This window comes from Prionailurus viverrinus, chromosome F2 (genome assembly GCF_022837055.1).
Source record: "Prionailurus viverrinus isolate Anna chromosome F2, UM_Priviv_1.0, whole genome shotgun sequence".
NCBI lineage: Eukaryota > Metazoa > Chordata > Mammalia > Carnivora > Felidae > Prionailurus > Prionailurus viverrinus.
This window is the reverse complement of record NC_062578.1, coordinates 80,978,330-80,998,568: the sequence shown is the minus strand read 5'-3', so window position 1 is coordinate 80,998,568 and position 20,239 is coordinate 80,978,330. Positions and strand designations below refer to the sequence as shown.

At 57.5% G+C, this 20,239-nt stretch overlaps 1 protein-coding gene and 1 pseudogene across 5 annotated transcripts in view; both read right to left on the bottom strand.

Moving 5' to 3' along the window:
- Positions 1-7,472, bottom strand: part of DENND3 (DENN domain containing 3) — a 51,162-nt gene extending 43,690 nt beyond the window's left edge. For 3 of the 5 annotated variants that reach the window (XM_047841815.1, XM_047841816.1, XM_047841817.1), the window contains exons 1-3: positions 7,236-7,472; positions 1,216-1,471; positions 211-326 (exon numbers count right to left, since the gene is read on the bottom strand). In XM_047841815.1, the coding sequence (XP_047697771.1) occupies positions 211-326; positions 1,216-1,471; positions 7,236-7,337 (474 nt within the window). In that variant the 5' untranslated portion in view covers positions 7,338-7,472. Of the gene's footprint in view, positions 1-210; positions 327-1,215; positions 1,472-6,941; positions 6,955-7,235 lie in introns of those variants that run through there. The other 2 variants (XM_047841820.1, XM_047841822.1) reach the window with 2 other exon arrangements.
- Positions 7,473-11,928: 4,456 nt separating this feature from the next.
- On the bottom strand, positions 11,929-12,250 carry LOC125156778 (transcription elongation factor A protein-like 8; annotated as a pseudogene).
- Positions 12,251-20,239: the final 7,989 nt, after the last annotated feature.

The window sequence follows — 20,239 nt, the reverse complement described above, 5'->3', positions numbered from 1 at the left end:
CACCTCACGTCCCTGGAGGCAGAAAGCAGATGAGTGGTGGCCGGGGGCTGGAGGGGGGCTGGGGAGTGACGTCCAGGGGGGTGGGGTGCACAGCACCGCGAGCGCACTCGGTGCCACCGTTCCCTGCACGTGCTGCCACGCGCTGTGTGTCCCTGCGCAGTAACAAACACTGGGACCCGACTTGGGGGGGGGTCCCCCGGAATCACGTACGTGCAGGGGTCGGTAGTACTGGGCAACCACGCCGTACGTCCTGTTCCCGCAGACATCGGTCAGCACCAGAAAGTGGACAGAGTCCTCCTTCGGTTCGGAGGCCACACACACGCCCCCTGCGGATGGACAAGAGGAGATCTCATCACGGCTCAGAGCCGGGGCCATCCGCCAGCCCGCTTTCCGCCTCCGGGACTTGCCCCTCCACTATCGCTGTGGGGCTTTGATGCCAAGATGTGCTAACTCGGGGGGTCAGCCCCTCCACGTGTGCCCCCTGCTCTGCCCCCCTCTGTGCTCTGCAGAATTTAGCAAACAACACGACCACAGACAAACGCTTCAGGCTGTGCCTGCGGAGCTGATGGTTTCCTGAGCACAGCAGGGGCTGCGGGTGTCCCGGGCTGTAACCCCGGAGACCAGGAGACAGCACCCATTTCTCGGTGGACGCTCCCAGATGGGACACGGCGGCGCATTCCTCGTCTGCCTTTTCTAAAGCCCCTTGGGCGTTTCTCACCCACCACCGGAAAGAACAAAGGCCACCCACGACCGGGACCGCCAGTTTGGGGAAGGTGTGCAAGCCCGGGCCGACAGCCCCAGGGGCACAGAAAACAGGCACAGCTGGGGAGCCTGGGGACATGCCACAGGCCAACCGGAGGGGATTTTGACCAGCCTGCTGGACGTCTGGAAGACGGGACTGTAAGTCCAAGGTGAAAATCCTCGGAAAGCACATCTACAAACCGCGACACCTGGCAACCCCAGCAGCCCCTCTTCTGGGATTCAGTTTTCTAAGACCTGGGGGCGGCACTGGGTGGCCTGGGCACCCTCTATCCCCGAGAGCCCTGCACTGAGTGGTCCGTGTATCCTTTAGCTCCGAAACCCCTGAGATTAAGAGAACCCAGTCTTGTGGCTCGACATCAAGGCTCAAGCGGTCCCCGGCCCCCCTCTGTCACTCTCTAGAGGTGGCTTCTAGAAAGCACCATCGGTGCGGCTGGAAAGCACGGCAGCGGATACCTGGGAAGCAGAGCTGAGGCAGGGCGAGCAGGTCCACGCCATTGGGGACGCTGACGTCTTCCGGAGGGGGTCCCTTCCAGGGCTCTGTTTTGGGCTTCTCCCTCTTCTTTCTGAAGGAGCGCCTTCTGGTCTTGCTCAGAGCACAGTTGGTGCCAGCCAGCTGAGTGTCCTCCTTACTGACGAAAGGAGGCACAAAGACGGACAGGACCTCCGGGTCGAGAGCAGAGAGGCTGCTGGCCCCCTTCTTCTGGGCCACCTGAAGCGGGCAGAAATACGAACACGTGCGCGCCCTGTCGTGCACCTTCTGAGTGCCCACCGTTGGTTCTGTGCCCTCCACCCTCCACCGGGCACCGGCTCTGTCCCGCAGAGCATGTGCACAGCGAGGGCCGCACGGAAGCCGCTGAAGGGCCTCTCAGGCCACGCGTTCAGGCGAGTCCCGGCACCCAGCAGGGCCTGGCTCTTCAGCGGCTACGGGGGGTGGTGACACAAGGTGTCCACTTCAGAGCCCGGTGCCGACAGGCAGACCCGAGTTCAGATCCGGCTCTGCTAAGGCCACAGCCAAGCTTCCCTTTCAAGAGGTGGGGTTGCAAGTCAAGTGCTCAACCCCCACGCCCCCACACCAGCGCCCCATGCCCTCATGGGCCGGTGAGGAGGGCCCTGCACACTATCTGACCAGCACAAATGAGGTGCCAACACCGTGTCCCCCGCCAGCCGGGCCATTCCCCCAGCAGTCCCGTCACCATTGACCTGGGGACAGAGACTGAGGGGTGAGAAAATGGACCACTGGCTTCAGAGACAACACCTTCCTCCAGCGACCAAGTGGCCCCCCCGGGGTCTATACTGGGGGGATCATCACCCAGCCCGAACACTTTCGAACTTTAACTTGGTACCAGATTTTTAAAGAAACCTTCTGTCTTCTCATTCATCCCTAAAATGATATAAAGGCCACAGGCACTACCTTCGATCCCCATTCTGTCTGGCCAGGACGCCTGGCAGAGCTCCCAGAGAAGGCTGGCAGGCTGTGACAGGGCCGCAGGGGCTCAGCCCCCAGCTGGCACACAGAGAAGTCAAAGGCAGGACTCCCTGGGTAGCAAGGACGTGGAAAGGTGGGGGGCGGCTGGGGTGGAGGTGGGCAGTGTGTAATCAAAGGTCTTTGAGGGACTCAGGGCATCAGGAAGGACACCACTGTCACCAGGACACATGGGACTGTCGCGGGCAGGCAGCGTCACGCTTTTGGTAAGAATCGTGGGACCAAAGGGGAACTCTCACCCTTGAGAGGAATCCTACAAGGACAGCATTTGCCCCCAGGAAATACACTCTAAACTCGAAATGCTTATTTTTATGCTGCGTATAATTTAAATTCAGACAACAGTTGCTTTATACTTGGAAAAAAAGTTTAACACCAGTAGCAACAAAGACCAAACATGGGAAATCCGTATGACTGGGGAATTTCAAAAGCTTTGTGTATCATGCGTGAAAGGAATCCGTGTCGTGAGTTATACAAAACCTTTCTAAAACTTTCCTATCAAACTCCGGCAGTTCAGACCCACTTAACTGTGAAAGTACGTGCGGTCACGTCTTCCTCCGTGAACAGTTACATCCATGAAGACTGGGCACACATCAGCGAGGGCCCCCTTCCTGCAACCTCTCTGGCCGCCTGCACTCTGCTCTTCTCCTCCACCCCGACGCTCCTGGGTGCTCCCCAACCCCCCCCACGCCCGCCCCACAGTGAGTCCTTGGCCCCAGTCCCTCCTCAAGTGCCTGGCCGGCAATCTCAACACTTATGTAGTGTCCTCACTTGGGGCCAGCGTGCAGGGTCCTGCTGCCAGCTCAGACCTCTTTCCAGGCTCAGACCACACCCAACTGTGCCCGACATACCTGGGTGGGTCCTTCAAACTTATAGTTTCAAAAATTAAGCTCATGCTGATTTCCCTAAAACCCGAGCTTCCCCCCCATATGCTCCCCTGTGATAAAGACGGTGCCCTTCGGGTCTCCAGAGCTGGCGCTGCGGCCCCTGCCCCTCACTCCCCTCTGCAAAACCACGTTATGGGGCCTCTGGCCTCAGAAAGGTCTCTAAAAGCAGTCCCACTACCACCCCATGGGCACAGTTCCAAAACAAGCACCCACCCCGCCTGTGGCTCAGAGCAGTACGGATTCTGCAACAAACGAATCCTGCGCGGTTTCTGCCGTGAGAATGACGCCGCCTCCTCCCAGCCGGCCCAGGGCACACACCCCCCACTCCCCCCGGCACCTCTGTCCATGCTCACGAACGGGGGCATCATCCCCTTTCGAAAGGGCACACGTGACACCTGCCCCAAGGGGCGGGGGCTCCTGCACCTGATGCCCACTTTTCACCCGTGCGCACTCTTCAAAGGGCCCAAACCAGCCCCACAGACCATCTCCACCCTCTGTATCCATACATCACTGTCATCACCACGCACGTGATCCGTGGATGTATCACCCGTGTGCAGGTGTCACGGGCGGGATGACAACTGGGCTGCTTGTATACCTGAGTGGCCGGCCAGCCTGCTTCCAAAGCCAGGGTGCCCCAAACCCGCGCACGACACAACCTCTCAATCCGCAGACACAGCGCCCGTGTCCCAAGGCTGTGCTCCCTGCAGTTATCTGCAGTCGCTTAGAGTGAAATGGCCAAAACCCAGCCAACGGGACACTCAGTAGCTCATTAAACGTCTGTTTTTGCTCTAGCCATATTTCCTTGCTGTCTTTTCTGACTGGATACGCAACAGTCTCATTTTTGGTTTTTTTTTAATTGTTTTAATATTTATTTTTGAGAGAGATATAGAGTGCAAGCAGAGGAGGGGCAGAGAGAGAGGGAGACACAGAATCTGAAACAGGCTCCAGGCTCTGAGTTGTCGGCACAGAGCCCGACACGGGGCTCAAACCCACGAACCGCGAGATCATGACCTGAGCCAGGGTCGAATGCTTAGCCAACTAAGCCACCCAGATGCCCCTACAGTCTCATTTGTAAACACTGACAGCAATATAGGAAAAATAAAAGAAATGAGAATAGAAAGGAAGGGCTTTCCCCCTAATTCTGTGAAAGGGTGACTAATATCCTTTGCACAGCATGGAATACATTCTTCCCACTTTTTACGTGTACATTGTGATTTTTTTCCCCCTAGATACAATCATCCTCTTTAAACGGTTCCGTTAGCTTTCTTCCCCCCTTCAGCATACAGTGTGGCTGACTGCCCTGTTGCCACTGTAGAGTGCCACACGGGACGACCCCGTAACATATTTGCCCAATCCCCCACTGAGGGACAGTTGGCATGCTCTCAGTTCGTCCCGCTGCACCACCTGAGCAAAGGCAGCGGCGAATGATCTCTCCCATGCGTACTTACACACGTCCGACTGTGTAATCAGAATAAATCCCTGAAGGCACCACCCTGGATCCCAGAGCGTCGTGACTGCCCCTCGCCTACGGGCAAGACAAGGTCCCACTCCCCAGACTTGTGACAGCCAGTCTCCTCTCACAGACACTGATTTCCTCACCCCTACCCAGTAACAACCATTTCGGTCCAAACGAGCAGAGCTGATTCAAAAGTAAAACACACAACACCCTAATTCACACCGTCACAGATTTACTTCTGTGAGGTTGTACAGCACCACTGATCTTCATACAGGATTGGCCATCATTTGGGAAATAAAACAGAAGACAATAGATTTTTTTTTTTTTAATGCTCTAGAACTGTGCTGTGCAACCGTTGCCAAGAGCTGCGTGGCTATTTAAATTGAAATTAATTAAAATGAAATGAGGGGGGCCTGGGTGGCTCAGTCGGTTAAGCGTCCGACTTCAGCTCAGGTCACGATCTCGCGGTCCGTGAGTTCGAGCCCCGCGTCGGGCTCTGGGCTGACGGCTCGGAGCCTGGAGCCTGCTTACGATTCTGTGTCTCCCTCTCTCTCTGCCCCTCTCCCATTCATGTTCTGTGTCTCTCTGTCTCAAAAATAAATAAACGTTAAAAAAAAATTTTTTTTTAATTTAAAAAATTAAATAAATAAATAAAATGAAATGAAATTTAAAACCCAGTGCCTCACTGGCACCAGCCACTCTTCAAGCACCTGGAAGCCATGTGTGGCTAGTAGCTGCCGGACTGGATGGCACAGATAAAGAACGCTGGTGTCACCGTTCAGCAAGTTCTGGGAGACAGCCAGGCTCTGTAAATTGAAAGCCAGGATGCTGGCCACTGAAAACTGTTACAATGTTGCCTTCACACCCAAGAATTATGTAAGTGACCTACGCAATGGAAAGCGCCCCGCTGACCTGACCAACTTGCTCGTGGACCCGTTCATGCCCAACGCCTACTCTCCCCAGCAACCAGGGAGCCAAGGGAAATGTAGGCACAGAAACTCACAGGGGACTGAGCTGGATTCTTGGCAGTCCTCGTCACATCCTCCCAAAACAAACACCACCCCAACCAAGAAAGGAAACTAAAAGTCAGGACACCTTGCTACCCTATGAGATGTTTCTCGTATCTCAGTTCCTGGGTGCACCTGTCACCAAGCAGCACCTGGCAGCCTCAGTCAGTAGAGCGGGCAACTCTTGATCTCGGGGTTGTGAGTTCGAGCCCCATGCTGGGTAGAGACGTTACTTAAAAATAAATATTTTTTAAAAATATGCAGAGTAGGGGCGCCTGGGTGGCTCAGTCGGTTGAGCGTCGGGCTTCGGCTGGGGTCATCATCTCGTGGTTTGTGAGTTCGAGCCCCACATCGGGCTCTGTGCTGACTGCTCAGAGCCTGGAGCCTGTTTCAGATTCTGTGTCTCCCTCTCTCTCTGACCGTCCCCCGTTCATGCTCTGTCTCTCTCTGTCTCAAAAATAAATATACGTTAAAAAAAATTTTTTTTTTAAATATGCAGAGTAGCAAACTGCCGGCTTGTCTGGGAAAGCGCCGCAGCCTGTTTGGGTCAGGAAAGCACCATGGTGCGTATTCCTGCTGATTCATCCTGCTCTCAAGACACGTCCCACATCGGGGCAACTAACAGATGTGTTGTAATCACCCAAGAAGCAACTGAAACCTGGTCATTTCCTACCAGAAGAAAAAGGAGGAAATGCCATTTGGCAAATTAGAGGCGGGGACACAACTCCATCCATGAAGGTCAGAGGAGACAGAGATCAAAAGGGGGTGCACACATCATAGGGGCTTGCGGAGTAAGAAAGGAGGAGGGCAATGCAGAAACCACTGAAGCTGGCTCAGTATTAAAGTCACGGAAACCACCAAGACATTGACAGACGTTTGTCCGGTTAATTATAGCGACATCTAGCCTCGCCATGCAGCCCGTCAACTCTGCAGCCCTAAATCCTCAGGTGTCTTCCGGTGCCTCCCACTGATGTCGTCCAGGAGGAGGGGAGGGCCTGTCCAGGTATCCGGCCGGTAGAGCGCTCTGCGCATCACCGCCAGCCAGAGAAAACCGCCGAAAACAGAGTCACACGGACATCCGGGGCCACGAGAAAAAGAGCCACAGGCCGATGCCAAAGAAAGCCAGGGTTGCAGAATAAGAAAAAGTGAAGACACAGGAAAAGAAGCTCGGAGAACGAGAATGTCCGAAACTGCTGCCTTCCGAGAAAAGGGTTTGTCACTCGGGCTGCGAGGACACAGAGAAGGAGTAAAGGGGGGCGGGGGTCAGCCGTTTCTGCAGGTGAGCACAGCTCGGCGTCCTCGCAAAACGACTAAACAGAACGCTTCAAAGCGGCCCTTCCGTCGACGACCTAAAGCCTCACGACGCTGTGCGAGGAACGGCACCCACCGCCGGGGAGGCCCTAAGTCCCGCGATAATGAATGAAGTGCCTCCGCGGGGCCGTGAAACCCGGGCTCGCGGCCGCCCCGCCCCCCAGCCCGCCTTCCCCCGGCCCCGGCGTGCGTCCCCAAGGCGGCCCGGGCGACTCCTCCGCGGCCGGGAGGACAGCAGCCCAGCGCCCCAGCGCCCCGACCCCACGCCGCAGACCCCCGCCCGTCGCCGCCGCCCGGCAGCGCCCCGTCTCAGTTTCCCCGCACGCCCTTACCAGCTCGGGGCCGCGGAGGCTGTCCCGGGAGGGCCCCAGCAGCGCGCACAGCTCCAGTAGCCCCGAGGGGAGCGCCAGGGGGTGCGGCGTGGCCTCCGCCATGGCTGCTCGGCTGCCGCGGCTCTCTGGGTGCACCCCGCTCGGGCGCCTCGGGCCGCCGGCCTCGACCCCGGCCGCGCCACCGGGAACCGCAACCTCGCGTCCGGCTCCTGCCGCCGGGTCCGCGCAGAGAGCCGTCCGCGGGAAGGGGCCTCGCGGGGGCGGGGCCTCGCGGGGGCGGGGCCTCCCGGGGGCGGGGCTGGCAAAACTTGAATTGGGCCTCCGGGGGCGGGGCCTCCATGGGGGACGGGGCCGACTGCGCCGGAGGGAGGCCCGACGGGGCGGGACCTCACGGACTTGGAACGGGACCCACGGCGCCTGAGCTGGGCCCGGCGGGGCGGGGCCTTCGTGGGGGCGGGGCCTCCCGGGTGGGGCGGGGGCAACCGCGGGGGCCAGCGCTGGGTCGTCATTTCCGAACCTGGTGCAGGTCCCCGCGCGTGCGCAGTGTCTGCGCGCGCAGCCCCCTCGGCCGGCGCCGCCCCGCCCATCCCGGCCGGCAGCCTAGTCCCCAGGGAACCCAGGCAGCAATAGGCGGGGTCCTCAGGTGCAGGCGATGGAGCCCAGCACCCGGGGTCGATGGCGTGAAAGTCACCTGCTGCGTCGAGTCCCGTGCCCGCCCTAGAAGGCTTGGAGAGGCGAGGCCGGGCGCGACCCCAGCCCCACCGACCCCTGGAAGCCCTCCTGCGGGCCAGGGCTGTGGAGTTGGCTGGGCGTGGAAGGGGTGGAAAGAACCGTTCCCGGTTAATAACTCTGCCCGGTTAACCTTACTGGCCCTGTCCAGTAAGAGGTTGAGCAGTATTCAGCAGGAAACCCGGCTAGGTGATCCTGGAATGGATGGAGCCCGGGGGCGCAGAGCCGAAGAGGGTCTGACACCTGACAGGGCCCTTACCTGCCAGCTCCAGACCTGGCCTGATCCTGGACCAGGGACCTCCCCCAGCCACAAGCTGGGCCCAGGAGGCTGGCTTTGGTTCCAGGTGGTCGGACGCAGAAGCTGGAGGGGACCTGGGTCCCAGTCCCAGCTCTGCCTGCCGGCTGACCTTGGGCACATCCCTTCCCCTCCCTGGACCCCATCATATGCATCTATAAAACCAATAGGAAAATGATTCCGAAGGAACTTCTCTAGCTCTAATAATCTATGATTCGTTTTTTTGAGACCTCAAATTCTTAATGATAATGTCGAACATCAGTCATCAGCCTGAGAAGAAAAGGAACAAAGCAATGTCAAAATCAAAAGGTGGGTGGGCCTGGATCTGGAGACCAAAGGTACTCCTCCCTCCTTTGCAGCCTGCTGAGGCTCCCACTTCCCACAACCTGCTTCACAGGATCTGCGTTTCACTTGCTAAGTTATCTATTATTGATCATGAGTCATAGCTGGTTCTCACTTAGGTCTGGAGGCTGCCCGGCATCCCTGGATCTCACTGGTGAGCCATGACAAGTACTTACCATCACTGCCTTCAAAAAAAGGACAGATTTTGCTCATACTTGTCTGGCCTTCGTGGTGTTTTCATTTCATTTTTGTGGCCTCAGCACGGGGCAGAGTGGAGTTATCTGTGAATCCCCAGCGCCCGGGAGAGAGGCTCACTGATACTGGTTGGAAGCATGAGTGAGCCACTCCAGGAAGGTGGCAAAGCCCAGGGCTTTCGGTGGCCGGGGCTGGAGTCTGGCTCCTGTGAGAGCTGTGGGACAGCCTCGACTTCCTGACTTCCTGTTTGTTCAAACACGGCTGGGCGTGGTCAGGATTCAGGGAGGTAAACACTTGGCAGCTGTTGCAAAGACCCCTTCGGCTCTGGCGGGAGCAGTGGCCCTTTTCCTGCCGAAAGTGAAGGACGAGTTTGAGGAAGAGAACTCCAGGCAGATAGGAAATGGGTCCAGGCCTGGCTGCGGTTCTGCCGCTCTCAACCTTACCACCCCAGAAGGGCCAGATTGTCCTCCGAGGGGCTCCTAGCTCCTTCCTCACTCTGTGCTTTTCCGGGAGTCCCCAGGGAGCTCCTGCTGCGGAGGCTTGCACAGTGCCGACGGAAACCCTGGCCCCATCCCCGAGAAAGCACTGACGGGACTGGAGACAGAAGTGCAGACAACCAGCAATCAAAGTCATAGGTGGAAAAGCCACATACGTCAGGGTCACCTAGAGGCAGACGGTGCACGTAAGGGGACACAGCCGAGAAGGGGGAGCACGTGGAGCCAGGCTAACGAGACCACCAGCACGGGACGCAGCACTGCCCACACTGGAGTCAGGGAAGGGGCAGCTCGGGGCCTCGCTGTGGGCGCCCCCCCTTCCTGATGAACAGCCTTGCTGCTCTGTCTCACTCTCAGGATTACTGTGGAGAGCAAGGGAGAAAATAGATATGAAAATCACTTCTGAGCCATAAGGGACTGAGGCAAAAATAGGGGGGAGCACAGCGCTGTGAACGTGCTAGTGCTAGCTTGTTGACCTCGAAAAGGTTAATTTCATGCTGTGAGATTTCACCTCAATACATTATTTTTTGATGGGGTTTATGAGGACTACAGTCTCCATCCGCGGTACAGTGCTACTCCCTGTGAGTCTCAGCAGTGGTTTAGGTGTTGAAATTCTTTTAAATATAGGGAATGAGGAGGAGGGCCCCATGACATTGGACTTGCCCACGATTCCTTGCATAGGACACAAAAAACACAGGCAATGGAAGAGAAAAATAGATACACGGACTTCATCAAAATTAAAACCTTTTTGTGCATCAAAGGCCCCGATGAAGAGCGTGAAAAGGCAACCCACAGAGTGGGAGAAATATTTGCCTGTTTCTTTACCTGTAAATTGGGGATGGTGCCCACGTCACAGGCTGTTGAGAAAAGTGAATACACCGGTGGCCGTCGAAAAGCCTCGTTCAGAGAGCAGGGACAATCCAGTCTCTACAAGCCAGACCTCGGGGGCATAGGGACCCTTCGAAGTCTGGCCCCAGTGGCTCCAGTCCCACCCCCCTCTGCGCCTCTCCTGCACCACCCAGACTCGCTCAGGGTCCCCCCCAAATGCATGTGTTTTCCCGCCTCCCTGCAGGCTGCCCGCGACACACTTCCCCTGCTCTGGCTACGTCTGTGTTCTCCCACCTCCTCCCCCAGTGGGAAGGGGTATCTCCCTCTGAACACTACAGCTCTCGACCCTGGGTTACAGCCTCTCCATTCTCAATTGCCTGCTGCAGACCCCGATTCTAATATTTGCTAAGTATTTGACGTTGGGCAAGTTAGTTCATCTCTCTGGGCCTCGGTTTCTCATCAGGAAGATGGAACAATAGTACCTACTTCACAGGGTTGTTCTGAGGGTCCAGCATCGCATAGGCCATGGTGGATGGACAGGCGCAATCAGCGTCACCTTCGCTCTTGTGGCTTATAGGAGTTGTCTAGGGGGCCTGTCCTCCGACGTAATGGTAGGTAGAGACCAGGTCATTTTGACACGCGTAACCCTAGAGTACACAGCGTGACCGCGAAGGTGCGGTAGACTTGCAGTCCTCCTGTGGGATGGGCTCAGCCATATTCAAATGCACTTTACCATGTTTCAACTGCTTGGTGTTGGGTTGTTTTTTTTTCCCCATAATAATTGCTGGTTTTATTCCTCTAAGAGATCCAGAGGTAATTTGAGGTTTACATTTTTTTAAATATTTATTTATTTATTTCGAGAGAGAGAGAGAGAGAGAGAGAGCGCATGAGCAAGGAAGGGGCAGAGAGAGAGAGAGGGAGAGAATCCCAAGTAAGCTTCTCACCGTCAGCACAGATCCCGCCCTGGGGCTCGAACTCATGAACCACCGAAATCAAGAGTCAGATGCTTAACTGACTGAGCCTCCCAGGCACCTCTACATTTGTTTTTATGATTCTTCCGTCAAGAGTTTAGGTGCCCTCGCTGCCCTTATAAGCTTGTTGCAAATTATTTGACTCTTACTTATAAAACTTTTGGGTGTGTGTGACATGTTCACGGAAAACTACGATATAAGCAAGAAGAAAGAAACGCACACGACACAGAGATGAGCAGTGAAGTTTTTGATGTACGTCTATATGTCTGCACACATGCGCACACACGCACACAGGCTGGGATTTAATCCTACGTATGTGAGCTCGTACTGAATATACTGCTTTGTAACCTGTTAGGTCTTACTTTACAACATAGAATGAATCTATTTTCATTCATACGTGGGAAGCCACCCAAGCCATCCCAAGACTCCGGGAAGTCTCAGACCCGGAGACTGAGTCAAAATACAAACTCCAGCGAGATGCTGGTAACAAGAAAACCACCTAAAACAAAACTTCACCAGATGGTTAACAGTAAAAAGAAGACTGGGGCGCCCGGGTGGCCGAGTCGGCTGGGCGTCTGACCTCGGCTCCGGTCATGATGGCACGGTCCGTGGGTTCGAGCCCCCTGTCTGGCGGGCTCTGTGCGGACGGCTCGGAGCCTGGAGCCTGCTTCGGATTCGGTGTCTCCCTCTCTCTCTGCCCCTCCCCCACTTGCTCTCTGTCTCTCTCTCAAAAATAAATAAAACATTTTTTAAAAAGTAAAACGAAGGTCAAAGAGACATCAGGAAATGCTAACAGAGAGAAAGCAGGGGCCAGATTTAACATCAGACAGAAAAAGAATTCAGGGCCCCGAGCGCACAGGATGAGGACCGCTGGGTGAATGTCTTTGCTTCCGATGCATCATCACAGACTTGTTTCTTACTCTTCTCGAACCTCTCCCCTAAGCCTCTGTGGCTCACCTGCTCTTCTTATCAAGCGCCCCGGGGGAGTGTCCTCTCGAAACCCCCGGCCAGTCGGGTCAGCCCTCCTCCTGGGTTTCCTCCTGCTTCCTGGCTACCCCTTCGGAAGGCTGACGATGGCCTTCTGCCTCCTGTGCATCTTCTGAAGGCCTCCATCTTTGGGGTGTTCTGTGGTTCCTCATTTCCTTCGCAAGACGTTTGCATAGAGTATTTTTTTTTTAATGTTTATTTATTTTTGAGAGAGACAGAGTATGAGCGGGGGAGGGGCAGAGAGAGGGGGAGACACAGAATCCGAAAACAGGCTTCAGGCTCCGAGCTGTCCGCACAGAGCTCGACGCGGGGCTCGAACCCACGAACCGTGAGATCGTGACCTGAGCTGAAGTCAGACGCTTAACCAACTGAGCCACCCAGGCGCCCTGAGTATTTTTCTGTTATTTCTTTTGAATAAATTAATCCTTCAGGGATTCGGGAGATTTTGCTCCCTCCTTCCTCACTCAATGTGTGTCACACCCGAAATACCGACAGCCCTGAAAGGATGTGGGGCACTTTTCTCCTTCTCCAGAAACATGCAGCTGCACTACAGCTGGTTTTCAAACAGTTAAATTATTAATTTTCTCACGAAAATTCCGAGGTAGGGGCTAGCTGGTTTTCTGTGTGAAAATATAAGCCAAGCTTTGATTTTTCTTGGTGAAGTTTACATGTCTATAAATAAGGAAAACATGAGTCGGAATAAACAGTTTTCTCCAGGAAATAAGGGGACCAACATGTCATGAGAAAATGTTCACTGCATGGAAATCAGACACAAGAGGCGCCTGGGGGGCTCAGTCGGTTAAGCGTCCAAGTTCGGCTCAGGTCATGATCTCTTGGATCGTGGGTTCAAGACCCATGTTGGGCTATGTGCTGACAGCTCAGAGCCTGAAGCCTACTTCCGATTCTGTGTCTCCGTCTCTCTGCCCCTCCCCTGCTCACACACTCTTTCTCTCTCTCTCAAAAATAAATGAACATTAAAAAAAATTAAAAGAAAAAAAGAAATCAGACATGAATGTTTCCAGATTCAAGCTGTCTGAAGTCACTAGCGAGGAAGTCACTTTACCTCCTGAGCCTCAGTTTCCTCATTTCTGTTGGGATGTTTATTGAGCACCTACTATACGTCTGGGCCCGCTGGGAACACAGAGAATGAAATACAAGACCTGACCTGCCCTCCCCCAGGAGCTCCCGGAGCAGCAAATGTGTGCTCAGAGGAGAGAAGAAAGCAGAGGTCCTGTGCCATCAGAGACGTGTTCCAGTGGGAGGCTCAGGCGACAAGAGGAACCCCTGCAACCCACCGGAGAGGATAAAGAGGCATTTTCCAGGGAGAAGAGGCCCGGAGGGCACGCAGGCTGGACACAGGGGACAGCACAGTGGGTGCAGAGCCCGACAGACAAGTCCTCGGGTCCTGCAGCCGTGGAGCTGCTGACAGATGTCTGTGCTGCCCACCGCTCTGGCCTGGCCCCGGAACAGGGCCCAGAGCGTAGCGGGGGGCTCTACACACACCTGGGGGAAGGATGAAGACCTCTGGAATTGGGGGCAGGGGCCAGATTGGGAAGGCTCAGGCGCCACGATCAGGAGGCCCCATCTGTCCTGGGGATGGTGGCAAATGGCTGGAGACTTTGCCCAGGAAAGAAATGAGTCTAGTTAGGTATTTGAGAAGACTGACTCGGGCTGCAGGGCAGAGGGACGAAACCGGATATGAGTCCTGCGTTCATCAGGCAGGGGATCGAGGGGTCTGAATGGGCCGTGGGTAGAGTGGGGGGGGGTGGGCACAGAGTGAGAAACACTCAGGAGGCAGGATTGCCAGGACAGGGAGGGAGCTGGGGGCAAGCGTGGGTCCAGGCTTCTCCTCCATGGCCCCACAGATGACGGGCACCCATACCACCTCCTAGCATGGACACCACCGTCCTCTAGAGGTGTGTTGGTCCGTCAGCTCCCACGGCAGGGACTGTGGCTGAGATGCCCACCACTCTATCCCCGGAGCGGGCACAGAGCCCAGCACAGAGCAGGCCCTCGCTCGTGGGAAGGTCTCAGGACCCAGGCAGGTGGGGCAGAGGAGCCTTAGAGGGACAGGTGACCTTGACAGGCCTGTAGACATCTAAATGGGGCATCCTGCGGGCTGTGTGCATGTGCACGTGTGCCTTCATGCGTGTGTGTGTGTGTGTGCATGAGCGTGAGTGGTTGGCAATGGTTCAGTCTGGGCCTTTTGCCTCCCTCCGCTATGGTGGGGGGGATGGGAGAACTCTAAGAGGGCCAGAGTGCAGTTCCAATAGATCTGCAACCGGTGAAGCCTGAGCCATCATCCAGAGCAATGGTGTCACCACGAAGGGCCCAGGTGCTGCTGGGCATCACAGAGGTCATGCCTCAAGAGGGCCCCCTTGCCCGGACAGCCTGCTCCTGCCCTAACCAGCTAGAACCCCATTGCCAAAGGCTGTTTTCTCTTTAGAATATTAATAAATAAGAGGAAGCCAGGCGTTGGTAAATGCTAACGGCCCGTGTCGCTTGCAGAGCGTGTGATCTCTGTGCAATCTCTCCGGTATCTCCACAGGAGTCGGAGGGATGCAGAGGGGGCCCTTCACACCGGCCACAAGCGCCCCCCCTCCCCCGCCAGGCCCCACCCCTCGTGGTAGAGGACCAGCTGTCCAGCTGGGCCCGGGCCACTGTGGGCCTGAAGGGATCCTCGACGACTCTCGGGTATGTCCAGGCTTTGCAACCACGGGGTCAATGCTCTAGTTTGTCGGTTGCAAAATGGAAGTGACAGTACTTTCTTCGTCTAGATAACGGCATTTCGTTCTGCCCAACAAATGTGTATGGAGTGCCTGCTGTGCCGGCCACCATTGCGCCTGACGGTCCCGGGGCACAGCGCGGCCGAACAGATGTGGTTCAAGTGGAATCTGCTCCAAGCTGGACCCAGTCCGGCGCCAGCAGCCCGGGCGACCCCAGGCAGGCCCTCTGCGCTCTGTGCACCCGGTTCCCAGTGCCGAGCCCTATGCCTGGCACAAAGTAGCAGGTGCACAGGGAGAATTTGATGAATAAAAGAGTAAGTCCCCCTGTCCATCGGTTAGGGTGCATCTGTGCAGCGGGGTGCCATTCAGCAGTGATTCGCAGGCCTCATATCGAGTGAAAGAGTAAAGTCACCGGAAAACACACACAGCGGCACCGTTTAACAAAGTCCAGGGGCGCCAGGGTGGCTTAAGCCGGTTAAGTGTCCGACTTCAGCTCTGGGGTTCACGGGTTCGAGCCCCGCGTCAGGCTCTGTGCTGACAGCTCCGAGCCCGGAGCCTGCTTCGGATTCTGTGTCTCCCTCTCTGCCCCTCCCCCACTCATGCTCTGTCTCTCTCTCTCTCTCTCTCTCTCTTAAAAATAAATAAACATTCAAAAAATTAAAGAGAAAAACAACAAAGTCCAAGCGCGGACAGAACGCACGTTGGAAAGAATAGCGGAAGGCAGAGGAAAGGTGCTGATGCTGAGTTCAGGACGGGAGCGGTGGCATCTGAGTTTTCAGCAGGGGGTGGGGGGGGCAGGCGTGTCCGTGTTACGATGGTGAGACATGTTCTTTCCAAAAATGAAACACTTGGTCCAAAAAAAGAGAAAGTCAACCGTCTCGTCTATTTCTGGAGCACCATTGTATTTAAATCAACACGATTGTTTTGAAGGTACTTTCCCAACTTCAAATACCATGCACCTGTCCCGCCCCCGTCCCCCGGACTGCGGGCAGGCCGAGGGAGAATGGATGAGAGGTGACTTCCACAAGAAAGCGGGAAGCCAGCCCCCCCACCACGGGCTGCGCTGGGCCGGCCCTTGACGCCCTGCGGTCCCTGAGAGAGTCCCAGGCAGGGAAGGACGGTAGGAGGGGGAGGGGGCCGGGAGACCCTGGGATCCTTCGGGCCCGACGGCAGGAGCAGCCCCTGTGGGAGCGGCCGGGGAGGCGCCCCGACGAGGCGTGCCAGAGTGGCCACACTCATCCTCCCAGACAGGAAGCTGCGGTCGGCGGCTGGTGCTGTGTGCTCAGGCAAGAGGAGGGGACAGATGTGAGAACTGTCTTAGCCCATCCAGACCAGGAATCAGGACGAATAAAAATAGGCAGCTGACAGTAAATGTATGGGAAAGGGGAAGTCAGGCCCTAACCTGCCCTTGAGGGCCCCGGAGAGAGGCCCAAGGTGACTCAAGGTTATTTTCTCCTGCACCTGCTGTTCCCGGTGCCCTAGAATGCCCTTTCCCGTTTATTCCCTGATAACTCTGGCTCGGATGCCACCTCCTCCAGGAAGCCCCCCGCACCTGCCTCCTTGCTTCCCCCACTCGGGTGGAGGTGACTCCCTGCACCTCGACACGCCTCTCACGTCCTCATCGTGTCCCTCTGACCACGAGGCCCGTGTCCTCTGTGCCTGCCCTTGGGTTGCCAACCTAGTAGCCAGCCTGGCTCTGCACTTTTTCCTGGCTCCAGAGCCTCGGCGCAGCCCCTCTCACACGGCACTTTTCAGAAGACGGGGCGCTGCCAGCTCAGAGGGCGCCAGCGTTGGAGGCGGGAAGGCCCCCTACAAGCCTGAGCTCCGCCCCTCACCAGCTGCAAGCGGGGGATGGCCGCGCAGACCCCACGAGGCTGGTGCGAGGGTGAAGGCCAGGGCAGACGGAGGTGAGGGGCTGGCTGCGGTCATGACGGCAACGTCTGCTGTTGCTCGTCTGATCTGCACTCGGTGCTTTATGTACATGCAGGCATTCTCTTATCGGTCGTCTCTACAAGGCTGTGACAGTGTGCCACCCCGTTTGGTAGATCGGGGCCTGAGGCTGAGCCGGGTAAGCCACTTACCCAAGAGCACACAGTGGCCCGTGTGCGGAGGAACACCTGGGTGGGTCTGCCTCCAAAGCCCGGGCCCCGGCCCCAAGCGGACCTGCTTCTCTGTGTGTGGCCACGGCCTTCCCTGGCTGGGACAGGCCCACCCCACGGGCCCTATAGCCTCGCCAAGCCCCACCGCCCCTCTGCCGGGGGGTCAACACTTGCCGGGCGGTTGACAATAGTTCCCTCACTGGAATATTATATTAGAAGGGATTTTAGACCATTTGGCCAAAGTCGGTCAAGTCTGCACTCCTGGGACTGCTTCTGCAGGCTCATCTCATGGTGCTTTGTAGATTCAGGTCGGGGCCTGTCTCTGCACACGTAGTACATGTTGGCATAGATGCCGGGGTGGGCTGGTGGCCTCTCTGTCTCCCCATCACCCAGGCCAGGGGTTTCCAGCTGGGTCCCGAACACAGCTCGGACAGGACAGAGCGGGGTCTCAGGGGCTCAGAGGGGCGGGCGCCTCCAAGGCCAGACTGGAAATACCACCTTCCCATGGTGAAAACATTCCCGAGAGAGAGGGGGTTAATCGTCTCGAGGCTCTTAAAGGAGCCTGCAAAGGCCAGTTCTGAACAGGGCACACTCTCTCCCAGCAGCCCAGGGAGGGGGTTGGTCCTGCTCCGGCCCACAGAGAAGGGCTCAGAAGGGCTCCCCAGCTGTGAGGTGGGGCTGGGGGCCCGGCCACAACCTGGTCCCTTGGGGCAGCTCAGTTCAGAGCTGCAGCTGGGCTCTCCTGTCCCTTCTCTGTCCCTCTCCACTGGCAAACCCAAAGCGGGCTGACCCCGGGGCCAAGAAGGGGCGGAGGCCCGGAGGCCCCACCGCTGCCCAGCCCCCCGGCTCCTCTCCCAGCTGGCCCCTGACACTTCCAGGCGTGTGCTCATTCGTGTGTTTTCCTGTGCACATGAGTGAGTGTCTGGGGAAGAGGGAGACTGCGAGCTCTCCGGTGGGCAGTGGCCTGGGGCGGTCCCTGGGACCTGGGTCACCCCCCCATTCACCCCTGACCCCCTGAGGTGTCCTTTTCAAGCACTGGAGCCCTTTCAGGAACTGCACACGGAAGGAAGGAGCCGCTCCCACTTCCCTGATACGTCTAGGGACACCTCCAGGGAGAGTGGAGGCCACAGGTGCTGAGCAGGGGGCTCTGTGGGAGACAGGTCCCACCCTGCGTGGGAGGGATGAGGACGCTGATGTCAGCCTTAGATGAACCTGGTCGAATGTTCTGGAAGGGCCTGGCAGGGAGCGTCAGCCCTGTGAGTGGGTTCAGGGCGGCTTGGTTTCATGAGCTCTCTCCTGCCAGGAAAGTCCCACTGGGGAGTCCGGCCCCGGACAACGGAGGCAGCCCTCCCTTGCCCAGGCTGGGGTCCTCTCCGCTGCCGGGCAGGGGGCTGCAGGTGGGGGGGGGTGTATCTGCCCCCCCCTTTAGACCTTCTTTTGTTGCCCTGACCCCCCAGGATGGGGGATGTGGGAATCCAGGGGTACCCTTGCAACTCACCCCCCCTCCCCTGCAGAACTTGCCCACAGCCTTCAGCTGGGGCATTTCAGACCGGCCCTCACCGTTCCCCTGCTCCTCTTCCGGCCACGAGTCTCACTGGACTGGCCACTCCTGGTGCTGACCTGGGCCTTGGTGCCTGACCTCGGGTCAGTGCCACCACCGCGTTCCTCAGACAGGAGAACCGGCTTCCACCCTCCCAGGCAGCTCCCAGGGCATATGGCATCCGCTCAGGGCCCCCTCTGCCTCATGCCGCCCCTCACCCTGGCACCAGACTGGGGACTGATGAGTCGGGGGCCAGCCCAGCCTCCTGCATGAGCCCTGGGCCCCAGGACATGTCCTCAAGCGCTCTCAGCACCCGGGCCGGCTGCCTCTCCTTCATCCAAACCTGTCCTCACGGAGCAGCCCCCCAGCCCCCGCCAGAAGCAGCACCCAGTCCTGGGCCTGTGGGTGCCCCTCCTGGACGCCACTCACCTGGCCCACCCACGACGACCCCCAGCCTCTCGTCCCACAGCTCCGTGTGTGCCTCAGCCCCTAAGAAGCAACCCTCGGCCAGGATGACACAGTCAGGACTGCATCCGGGGACAACTGTGAGATAATGTAGGGAAGAGACTCTGAGCCGGACTGTAAAGGGTGCCTCAGAATTCACGTGCCCTGAGCCTCGGAAGGTGACCTTACCTGGCAAGAGCATCTTCGCGGATGTTAAGCTAAGATGAGGTCATCCTGGATTAGGGCACGCGAGGACAGGGGCAGAGATTGGGGTGATGAGGCCACAAGCCAAGGAGCGTTAAAGATGCTCACCAGCCCGCAGGGACTACGAGAGTCAAGGCAGTGATCTCCCCCAGAGCCTTCGGAGGGAACGCGGCCCTGCCCGTACCTCGATCTCGACTTGCTCCCTTGGTGTGCCCTGCCCTGTGATGGGGGCTCGGCACACAGTCTGTGCTCGATGGCGTTGCTTCGGTGACGGCATGATGCGTGAATGGACGGAGGAACCAGTGTCATTACTGTGGGAGCAACTGAGTCACTCAGCAGTGGCAGGGCCCCTGGGGCGGGCCCTGCGCCAGGTTCTGGAACGCAGACGTGAGCAGCCAGGCCCCAGGGAGGGGGCAGGTCCAGGGGCCGGGCCCCACTCGGCCGCGTGTCGTTGGGGCTGCAGGTGCGAGAGACGCCTCCTGGTGGTCCCACAGCCGGGTGCTTCTCTGTCACCTCACGTCCCTCACTCCTCTGTCCCTCTGACCCGCAAGGAGCTACGCCCCCTGTCCTAATGCTGCACCCACAGGCTGCCCACCGCCCCCCAGGGCGCCGGCCAGTGGTCCTCCCGCAAACGAGCAAGGTGTCCCCTCTGCCTTCCTCTTGTCCCCATTCTCCCGGGCCAGCTGCCTGCACACAGGGAGACTGCGGCCTGGTCCCTCGGCCACGTTGCAAACACAGCACTTCAGCGCCCCCCGTGCTGGATGCTCCCTGAGGACTCCAGCCCCACGTGGCTGCTGGCACTGGACATGGGACGGGACCGATGGGGGCCCTGCCGGGGAGAAAGACTAAAGTATCTCCTTACTGATCCGTACGTTGATGACATGTTGACATGATCATTTCTCAGGCATACGGATTAAAGAAATGTATCGTTAAAATTACTTCCACCCGTTTCTTCTCATTTTCTTTGGTAAGGTTCCGTCCGTGGCCGCCGTTCTATTTCCCTGGCACCGTGTTGGCCGGTAATTAATGAGTCTCTGAAAAGGGGATCTAGGGACAGATCCTCAGAGGCACCTACAGTGACGTGAAGTGAGCACCTACTGTGTGTCAGGGATGCAGAGACAAGTCAGCTGGACCCCTGCCCTCCAGGACC